Here is a 10,015-nt window from a genome sequence, read left to right on the forward strand (position 1 = left end):
AGGGGTGTGAGGCTCCTTCTCTTGTGGGATGTCCCTGCAGCCACCTCCCCCCTGAGAGTGCTAAGCCCACTCTGGATGGTGGCACATGGGAGCCTGAACATGTGCCAGGCACCCAAGGAGGTAGTGGGGCCTGTGGTGTTTCCCCTGTCATGGGAGGTATCTGGCAGGGCTGAGGGGAGCTGTGGGCAGCGAGGACAGGGATAAGCTCTTGCCTTCCCCTGACAGGGCGCTCCGGGGGCTGGGCTACCAGGAGCCAGAGGCGAGCGTGGGGACCCAGGGCCACGGGTAGGTACTGCCACAGTACCACATGTCCCCACAACCAGGGACAAGAAATCCCACATTGCCAGCCCTGAGGGGACTCTGAGCCAGAGCCACACCTGTTCCTGGTGTGTGGTGATGCTGAGATGCCCCAATTCCAAATCCTCTTCTTGTATCCCTTCCTTCTCACAGGGTGAAGATGGACGCCCAGGGGCAGAAGGGGATCGTGGGCCAGCAGTAAGTAACCCCCTTTCCCAAGTGCACTCCAATGCAGGCCTCTCCCTGACCACCCCTCTCTTCTCTCCCACAGGGCTTGCCTGGGAACCGGGGAGAGCGCGGGGACAAGGTAAGGGAATCTGCAGACTGGGGAGTAGTGGGGGCGAATGATGCACTTCCAGAGATTGGGGTCTCCGGAGAGGTGCTGCCTGCTCCCCGCTGTGCATCCTTGCAGCATCTCACCTTCCTTGCCAGGGAGACCTTGGGGCCCCAGGACCCAAAGGAGATAAGGTGAGTCCCCAGGACAGGGGGCAGTGGGAGAGCAGACAGCAGCCCTCGCCCCTCTGCTCACTCCCACCTCTCTCTCTCCATTGGGTGTACAGGGTGATACTGCGGTTGTGGAGGGGCCACCTGGAGCTCGAGGCAGCAAAGGGGAGCCGGTAAGAGCTGTCCCTGTCCTCCCTCTCCCCATCCTCCCTGCTTCTTCCTGCTGAAGGACCCTCACTTGCACAGCATGTTTTCTCTCCTTTAGCCATGTATGGACTCTCATGTCCCTGCCTCCAGAGTGGTTTGTAGTCTCCACTCTAATGTGTGTCTCAGTTTCTCCTCATCCCCTGACCTCTCCCTCTGTTTCCCCCTTGTCAGGGAGGACGTGGTCTGAAGGGCACAGAAGGGGACAAAGGGGACAAGGGGGAGCAAGGCATGCCTGGAGAGAAGGTACAGGGCTGGGGGGCCTTGTGCAGGGCTGGGGGCAGCTGGGTTGGGGACCATGGAGGGCTGTTGACAGGGCAATGAACAGAGGGAGCAGAGCACGATGGCATTCCTGTGCCCCATGGGCTGGTGCTTGTGGACACCTTGACATGGTGAAAGGGGAACTATGGATCCAGCCTCAGAAGTGACTATGGCTGTGCTGTGGTCACACAGCGGCCAGAGCTTTCCCTCCTGCCCTGGGTTGATTGGGGGTTTTGCTTGCAGGGGATGAGGGGCGAGCAAGGTGAGAAGGGCTCCACGGGCTTTCCTGGGGCACGCGGCCCTGGCGGGCAGAAGGTAAGGAGCTGGGCACCCCGCACTGCTGGAGGATGCTGGTGGCATCATCCTCTTTGCCTGCACTGACAGATGCCTTTGCCTTTCCCAGGGAGAGGCTGGAGCATTGGGAGAGCCTGGTGAGCCGGTGAGGAGCTGCGTCTTGGTGCTGCTGCCACCCTGCTGCAGGGCAGGAGCAGACCCCCATCATGCTGTGCGCTCTTCCACAGGGCCAGCCTGGCCGTGATGGAATACCTGGAGCCCGCGGAGAGAAGGGGGACACGGGACCCCTGGGCTTGCGTGGTCTCAAGGTGGGTTAGCCTCTCTGACAGCTGATGCTTTCCTGGCCAGGACCAGTGCTGGCTTGGGATGGCTCTGACTGCCCTCCTCATCTTCACAGGGAGAACGGGGCATGAAAGGTGCCTGTGGCCTCAATGGGGAGAAGGGCGAGAAGGTGAGTGGGTGCCCTCAGGATGCTACAGGAGCCTGGATGTTGCCTGAAGGCTGTGGCCCTTTGGATTCCCTCTGCCAGCCAGCAGGAGCAGAGAGATGGCTGAGGCTGGACCTTGGCCCTGCAATAGGGTCATGAGGTCCCCTCCTCTGCCTGTGGCTCTGGGATGAGCATTGAGGGGTGCAGGACTGACTGCCTTGCCTCTCTCCTGCCCACTGTAGGGGGAGCCAGGAATCCCGGGGCGCTCAGGGCTGTCAGGAAGGAAAGGAGAACCGGTAAGTACCATGCTGACAGCAGGATTGGATGGGAGCACGTAGCTGGTGGCTTCTGGACATCTGCTCTGTCCCACAGGGAGAGCTGGGTCTATCAGGACCACCAGGCATCCCCGGGAAGGAAGGGCTGATGGGACCCAAGGTAGGTCAGAGCAGTGCCAGGAAAAGCTGTGCTGGCACTTCAGCCCCCCACTGCCTGTTTCCTGATGCCTGTCTCCTATTGAATGTGCCTTCCTCTTTGCAGGGCGACCGGGGATTTGATGGGCAGCAGGGAGCCAAAGGAGATCAGGGGGAGAAAGGAGACCGGGTGAGTGAACTGGCGAGACAGGATGCACTGCACCCCATTGCTTGTACCAGGACACAGCCTTGGTCAGAAGCACATCAGAGCCTGATGCTCCCAGAAGACTTATTTGGCACTGCTCTAAATTATGTCATAAACTATGAGTGACAGCAATTCCCTACTGTTTATAAGAAGGCAACAGTGCCAGTGTTTCAGGGATGCCCAGCTGCAGGGTCAGAGTATGCCCATGGTACCTGCTCTGGGCTCAGGGGCTCTGACAACCCTGGCCTCACCCTCTGCTCTTCCGCAGGGTGCCCCTGGCATTATTGGTGTCCCCGGTCCCCGGGGTAGTGATGGTGCTCCTGGCCCTCCTGGACCCCCAGGGAGTGTTGGCCCACGAGGTCCTGAGGGCATGCAGGGCCAGAAGGTAAGTCCTCACCATAGGTGGCTGGTCCCTCTCCAGGTGCTGTGAGGACAGGAGGGCCTGGTCCTCTGAGTGGGTGAGGGATAGGTGACATCTGAAGTTATGTCCCAGTTCTGTTCTGCCCTGCCAGCTTGCTGGCTTTAGGGTCTTCCCTTATGTCCTCTTGCCCAGTGTATGGGAGCCTGAGGGGTTTGGGAGCCTGCTTGTCCTTGAGTTGAGCTGGACCCATCCTCATCCTGACCTCCACAGGTTTCCCTGGGGTGCAGGGATGGGGAAAGCAGCACATCCATGGTGCTGAGGAGAGCAGAGAGCCTCTAGTACCACCAGCCAGATCCTGAACATGTGTCCTTTGCAGGGGGAGAGAGGCCCCCCTGGACAGTCAATACCAGGTGCACGTGGCGTTCCCGGCATCCCTGGCGAGAGAGGAGAGCAGGTGGGTGAGCGGGTGCCTGGCCCTGCCTGGTGGAGCCCCAGCTGGCGCCAGCCTCCCACCTCCTTTCTGCTGTTCCTAGGGAAGTCCCGGCACCCATGGGCTCCGTGGGGAGAAGGGGGAGCCAGGCTTGACGGTAAGGAGCCAGGAGGGAGCCAGCATAGGCTCACGGCACTCAGGTCATTGGGGTGGGAAGGGGTGCTGGATCCACCCCACTACCAGTGATGGAGGGGCTGCCCCCACCTCCGGGCTCTGCTGGGGCCTGGCAAAAAGGTTTTTACTCCTCTTTAATTTCACCATCCCCCATTGAAACGTGGGAACTTTGCCCTTCAATGTGCCTGGCAGGAGGAGGAGATCCGTGCCTTCGTCAGGCAGGAGATGAACCAGCACTGCGGTGAGCATCCCCCTCTGCTGCCCTGGGGCGGGGGGTCTGGCTCCGCTGCCCCTGACCCCTGCCCTGTCTCTCCCACAGCCTGTGGTGGCCACTTCCCACGGCACCTGGATTCACGTGAGCACTCAGGTTGCAGCTCTTCCTTTCTACCCCCCTGCCCCATACATGTGGCACCAAAGGGGTCCTGGCACCCAGGTGTACCACCAGTTTTGGGGAGCTGGAGGTGGCTGGGACCCTCCCGACCCCCTCAGTCAGGGTCAGCATCCATGTGGGACCATGCACAGGGAGAAGAGACGGCATGTGGCAAGAGTGATTGTTCAGCAGGGATCCCCAGGGGCAGCTGGTTCAGGATGGTACCAATGGGGTCCGGGTGCTGCCAGGGTCTGCCCAATTTGAGAAGGGGCCATGGAGACTGCACCCCATCCATGCTTGGGTGTCGCAGCTGGGTCAGGGGTCTTGAATGGGTCAGGAGTGCTGGAGGGGAGGGTAGGCTGGAGGAGTGAAATTGGAGGGATGGGATGCATGAGGTGGGTGCTTTCTTTCCAAGGAGGCTGGGGAGCTCAGGCCAGGAGCAGCTTCCGCTCTGCCAAGGGAGGAGGAAGAATCGTCCGCCAGGAGAGGGAACATGGCCAAACAGGTGATGGAGAGCCCAGAGGACCTACAAGATCTGGCCCCATGGGCCTGTGCCCTCCCCTGTCCCCATTCTGCTGGGCTCCAAGCGGGTGCTGTCTCCCTGGGGGTCTCCTACCTGTCCCTCCTCCAGAAGCCTCTGGCATCCCTGGTCTGTGGTGCAGAGAGAGGTGGGGGAATTTCCCAGGTCCCTGAACCCTGTCTGAGTTATCCTGTCAGACTGTAGCAGTGTTGGGGCAGTGCTGGACTGCTCTGTACCTGACAGGTGTGGGTTTCCCCTGGGAAGTAAGGGGAAAGCATTCCAGATTCCCTTGCCTCTTTTCTGATGCTTGTGCCACGTCCTTCCCCTTCACAGAGGTCTTCCCCACCCCACCGTTCCCTGCTGGCAGCTCTCACACAGTCCCTGTGCTCAAGTTGTCACACACTGAAGAGGAGGAGGGTCTGTCATACCTCAGTTTTCAGTCCCTGTGCCCTTTTTCCCTGCTCCATGAGCGTGGCAAGGGCTGCTCATGCCTGGCGCTGTCTCCCAGGGCACGACAGGGAGATCATGCTCGACACTGATGACCTCGAGTATGACATGTATGGGGAAGAAGAGGACTATGATGAGGTCCCGGAGATGAACAGCTTGGAGCAGCCTGCAGTGGATGGTGAGCTTCCCTGACACTGAGGATGGAGCCCCTGGGGGTGACCGTGGGGTTGCCCTAGGCTTTTGCCTGGCAGCAGGTCCCTGTGCCCTCTAGCTGTGGGGATTTGGGATTTGCAGCTCAGTGGCTGGTACCTGGTTGGATTGTGCCTTCCCCATCACAGCACAGTGCTGCACATGCCATGCAGACCTTACACTCCACTGCCCTTACTGAAACCATCACCAGCATGCTGGGTGGTTTGCTGGGCTCATGGGACTCGCTGCCCCTGGCAGATTTCCTGTGCTCCTGGTTGAGCTGCAGAAGGGGATCCCAAAGCCCCCAGGAGATCAGGGAAGTCCCAGCGGCAGCAGCATGCAGAGGATCCCTCCACAACCCTTCCAAAGTGTGCTGTGGCCATCATGTGCCCATGCCACCTCCCTCCCAGCTCTATCTCCAGCCTTTGCTGGGAGCTGCCCCTGGGAGAGGGCTTGCCCAGAGCAGCACCTCCTGTCCTCACTTTCAGCACTTGGACAGAGCACAGAAACGTCCCCTCCAGCCAAACCCTGCCCATACTCAGCTGGAAGCTATTCCCTGCCTTCCCCTTCTGGGGTTTCCCCTCCTCTGCCAAGTGGGTCTGGCTGCCACCATGGTGGCAGTGCCACCATGGTGGAGTGCTGCCAGCTCCTGCCTGCCCTCACCATCACTGTTTGCCCCTGCAGCTGAGTCCTGCAGCCTGCCACTGGACGAGGGACACTGCCAGAGCTACACCCTGCGGTGGTACTACAACCAAAGAGTCACTGAGTGCCGGCCCTTTGTCTACAGTGGCTGCCAGGGCAACCTCAACCGTTTTGACAGCAAGGAGGAGTGTGAGCTGCGCTGCAGCCAGCACCCTGGGGCAGGTAGGCATGGCTTGGCACTGGCAGATCTGGCAGCATCCCCAGCTGGTGCTGTGAGCTCAGCAGTGCAGAACTGGGGGCATGATGGTGGTCTCCCATGTCAGCTCTGACACCGCCTCGCCTCTCTCTGCAGATGCCCGTGATGTTGCCGGTGGCAAGATGGGAGGGCAGCCAAAGGTGTAGGTGTGGGCAGTGTCCCGGCAGGCAGGGGTGCCTGGAAGTGGGGCCCGGCTGCCACCCCAGCCAGGGCTGGGCAGCCCACGCTGGCAGGGGCCACGTACCCACCAGCCCCTGGCAGGAATCTGGTGCTATTTCTAACACGTCTTTATGCTGCTCATGGGTTTTTCATTTCATACCAGTTTTATTGTCATTAAGGTGAAATCTATATCAGATGGGAAAGGCCACCAAGACTCTGAAGCCCCTTTATCACATGGAGGTTTCCTGGCCTGTTTCCAGTTTGATTTTTAAATTATTTGCTACCAACAGGATAGTTCTTATCCCTGTCCTCCCTCTCTGGCAGCCTAGAAGCAAAGCTGGAACATGGCAGGATTGGTCTCCCCTCCCTCCATTGCTGGGAGAGCTGCCTGCATCCCTGGGCCAGACAGTACCTCTCTGCACAGCTTCCCTCACCCCCAACCACCTTCATCTGAATAAATTTCACCTTAACCTCAACTGGGGCCCAGTTCCCCTTTTGTGGCTGCGATGGTTTGGCAATGACCTGTGGGGAGACTGGAGGCTTTCTCCATGTGCTCTGCTCCAGCTTACATGCCTGCCAGCAGCACATCTGTCTGTAATCCAGGGGTACTCACCTGCACCCCTGGCCCATCAGGGGAACCCTGAGGATGGTGCTACGTTAGAAGAGGTTCCTGCTCGCCCATGCTTACTCTCTCAAAGGCTTCATGAAAGCGATATTGGTTCCTGGCGTAGCAGCCCCTGCCTCCCCACAACCCCAGGGCTGACAGTGATGTGCCCCTCACTGCCCTAGGGCCTTAGGGGCTACCAGGGGGCTTTGTGGCCCCTACATGTACCGCTGCTCTCTGTGTATATCTGTATACAGCGAATGTATATGTGTACCATTGTGGGGGGATGTGATATTAAAGCTGTGCTCACAGGGAGATGTCACACTTCTTGGCATACTGCTGGAGATGCCTGCAGAGTTTGGGGACAGCTCTTGAGTCAGGCATGCCCTCTGCCCACACCAACTGGGTTGCCCTTTCCAGCTGCCCACTGCTTGCAGTGCTGGCTGGGGTTCCTAACTTCTCTGAGGGAACCCAGTGCCCCATCCCTGTGCCCAGCACGTGCCCAGCTGACGCAAGCCAGGCCATGACCCCCTGTCCAGGCCCTGACGTGTCGGCACATGGGTCTGTGGTGCTGCATGATGTGTTGCATGAATCACTGCCACCAACTAATTTTGGCTGCTGGGTGTGAGTTCCTGGCTGTCCCGAGGAGGAGGAACAGAGCCAGCATTATTTCTGCTCCCTGCCACTGCTGCAGAGGGTGGCACAGGGCCAGTCACCCTGTGGCCATGGGGGTGGGCAGACCCCCAGTGGTCTGAACTCAGGGCACCCTGGCTCTTTGCCCTGGCCAGCCCTCTGGGCTGAGCACTCACCAACTCATCTTGTGCAGGTTCTTGCCTGGCCTGAAAGCCCTAGGGTCTCCCACAGTCCCTAAGGGGGGAACTTTGGGACAAAACCCTTTCGTGTGGGGTTCACCCCCAAGCAATGCCTACAGGCAGCTGGTAGAGGGGCTGGGCCAGGCTGGACTGGTGCAGGTGGTCTGCAAACCAGTGGCCTTCTAGTCACACTGGGTGAAGGTGGGCTGCAAAACGTTTGGCACAGCAGAGATGACTTTTCTCAGGATACATCCCCCAGCTGGCCAGGGCCAGGAAATCCGTCAGGACACAGCATCGGACCAGTACCAGGAGATATCCAGGAGCCTCGTGAGACACAATGACCAGAGGGCTGGCACTCATGGCCAGCACCAATATGCATGTTTTCTCCCTTCCTTAAGTGATTACCAAGACTGACAGGAGCAGAAAGGCCTAACTTTCTGGAGGAAAAATATCTCACAAGGCAGACATGACACACCTGAGCTACCCCAGGTTCCCAGAATCCACTCTAAATGCAGCTCATGGAGCTTCAAGGGGGTACACGCCCACTCACATCCCGAGATGATTTCATTGCCATTAGGCAAAATGTATTAATAACATTCCTTCCCCCTCCACACACTCCCCCCCACCCTGTGTCACTGTCACCCCCTCTGCGGGTCAGAGGTGGAGCTGGGACAGGATAAGAGCCAGGGCTTGGCAGGGAGCAGGGCAAATCCCCAGCTTGTCGTCCCTGCACAGGGAAGCATTGCCTGAACATCGGAGAGACAAGGACCTGCTGGAAATGGTGAGGCTGCACCCTCAGTGGTGCTTTTCAAAGGCTTTTAGCTGGGAAATGGGTTGCAGGGGTTGGATGCTTTTCATTGGCCACTTCCCAGTGAGTTAAACCACCTCTGGCTGCCTGCTCTGGTACTTTCCAAAGTGTTTCACCTAGGAGACAGGTTGCAGGAGGCTGGTCATCTTTCAATTCTCTCCTTCCAGCTGGACGAACCCAACTGGGTGACTGATTTGAGGGCAGGCAGCCATACAGCAGGATTTGTGCAGCAGTCCTCTTGCACTTGCTCTGATCCCCACTCCCCATCACAGCATCCTGACCCCCACCCCATGGCACAGCACCCTGCAACCCCTGGGGTCCTCCTTGGGACCAGGGTGAGGGGTGGGTGAGCAGCTCAGCACAACACATGCCCTTGTCCCTTCACTGCCACCAATCTTCTGTGTATTTTAGGCCAAGTGGTTCATGTCTCTCCTAAGGGGCTTAGCTTTTGCCTCAGAGAGCCCAGAAACCCTGTAGGGGATGGCATCCACCAAGGAAGGCATAGCAGGAAGAAAGCCCCACAGCTTGCTCAGTCCCAAAACCCTGAACATGGTCACATTTCCCTGGCCAAAGGGCAGTCAGTAACGGGTTGGGGAGCAGCCATAGTCCCCAGGCAGCCACCCTCCTGAGAAGGAATGTCCCCTACCCTGGATGACAAAGGGCTGGAGAGTGTGAAATAGAGGTCACAGCCAGCATCTAGCCAGGGGCTGGGGGAAAGGACAGGGACACCTGGCCAATCTAATTCCCATGTCCACTTCAGCCTCAATCAAAAAGGTTAGAATCAGGGTTATGGTTATGAAATCATGGTCATAAAATCAGGGAGAAATGAAGGGTTCCTGAAAGGGAGGTGAGCCCCCCATGATAGACATGGGAACTAAGGTGGGCTCTATGTGTGGCACCCTGGTGGGGACAGGTCCTGCCCAGGGGCTGGGGGGGCCATGGCACTGTGATGGGGAATGATGCTCAGCTATGTGCTCCTCACAGGCACTCCTGACCACACTGCAAGGCATGATGTTGCTCACCCTCCTGGTGGTCCTTGGGTCACCAGTGAGAGCCTGGAAGGAATTGAGCCAAGAGCGGCTCCCGCCAACCCCCCCAGCCAGGTATGGAGGTAAGTTGGTGACTCGGGAAACCACCAACACTAACAAGATGCTGCCAGGTCTCCCCACAACAAGGAGGGGTGACCATGGCTCTGGGGAAGACCCTCATCCAGACAAAGCCAGCCTGCCACTGCTGGAGGGGTCAGCAAGGAAAGCAGTGCCCTGGCCGATGAGCCCAGCCACCAAGAGACCTGCTCCCGGAAAAAAGAGAAGGAAGCTGTCCCTGTCACTTGATGTCCACACACACTTACTGAAAATCCTGCTCGACCTGGCCAGAGAGAAGGAGCTACATGCCAAGGCGGCTGCCAATGCTGAGCTGATGGACCGTCTCGGGCGCAGGAGATGAACCCCCCTGGCTGGGTCATGGCTGCTCAGGCAAGGCTGGAGAGGGCAGTGGGGCTGCCGGGAGGCACAGACAGAGGGAAGCGTGGAGTGGCATTGGTGTGCCTGCAGGGGACTGTGAACACAGCTTCTCATCCCCCCAGTCCTGGTCCTCATGGCACAAGGAGCAGCCATGGGAGGATTTGGTTTAATAACTGTGACCTCAGCACCAGTGGAGAAGACACAGCCAGGTTTGCTTTGCCAGACTAGTGCTGGAGCA

At 58.8% G+C, this 10,015-nt stretch overlaps 1 protein-coding gene across 7 annotated transcripts in view; it reads left to right on the forward strand.

The window, feature by feature from the left end:
- The window catches only part of COL7A1 (collagen type VII alpha 1 chain), a 29,979-nt gene extending 22,961 nt beyond the window's left edge, over positions 1-7,018 (forward strand). For 3 of the 7 annotated variants that reach the window (XM_071550861.1, XM_071550860.1, XM_071550865.1), the window contains exons 98-120: positions 226-285; positions 451-495; positions 569-604; positions 730-765; positions 858-914; positions 1,120-1,191; positions 1,450-1,521; positions 1,610-1,645; positions 1,728-1,808; positions 1,898-1,951; positions 2,170-2,223; positions 2,300-2,362; positions 2,465-2,527; positions 2,811-2,927; positions 3,280-3,357; positions 3,437-3,490; positions 3,700-3,748; positions 3,827-3,874; positions 4,293-4,382; positions 4,731-4,814; positions 4,906-5,022; positions 5,718-5,897; positions 6,028-7,018. In XM_071550861.1, coding sequence (XP_071406962.1) covers positions 226-285; positions 451-495; positions 569-604; positions 730-765; positions 858-914; positions 1,120-1,191; positions 1,450-1,521; positions 1,610-1,645; positions 1,728-1,808; positions 1,898-1,951; positions 2,170-2,223; positions 2,300-2,362; positions 2,465-2,527; positions 2,811-2,927; positions 3,280-3,357; positions 3,437-3,490; positions 3,700-3,748; positions 3,827-3,874; positions 4,293-4,382; positions 4,731-4,814; positions 4,906-5,022; positions 5,718-5,897; positions 6,028-6,077 — 1,596 coding nt within the window. In that variant the 3' untranslated portion in view covers positions 6,078-7,018. The remainder of the gene's footprint in view (positions 1-225; positions 286-450; positions 496-568; positions 605-729; positions 766-857; positions 915-1,119; positions 1,192-1,449; positions 1,522-1,609; positions 1,646-1,727; positions 1,809-1,897; positions 1,952-2,169; positions 2,224-2,299; positions 2,363-2,464; positions 2,528-2,810; positions 2,928-3,279; positions 3,358-3,436; positions 3,491-3,699; positions 3,749-3,826; positions 3,875-4,292; positions 4,383-4,730; positions 4,815-4,905; positions 5,023-5,717; positions 5,898-6,027) is intronic. The other 4 variants (XM_071550862.1, XM_071550863.1, XM_071550864.1 and 1 more) reach the window with 4 other exon arrangements.
- The last annotated feature ends 2,997 nt before the right edge of the window (positions 7,019-10,015 follow it).

This window comes from Pithys albifrons, chromosome 3 (assembly GCF_047495875.1).
Source record: "Pithys albifrons albifrons isolate INPA30051 chromosome 3, PitAlb_v1, whole genome shotgun sequence".
NCBI lineage: Eukaryota > Metazoa > Chordata > Aves > Passeriformes > Thamnophilidae > Pithys > Pithys albifrons.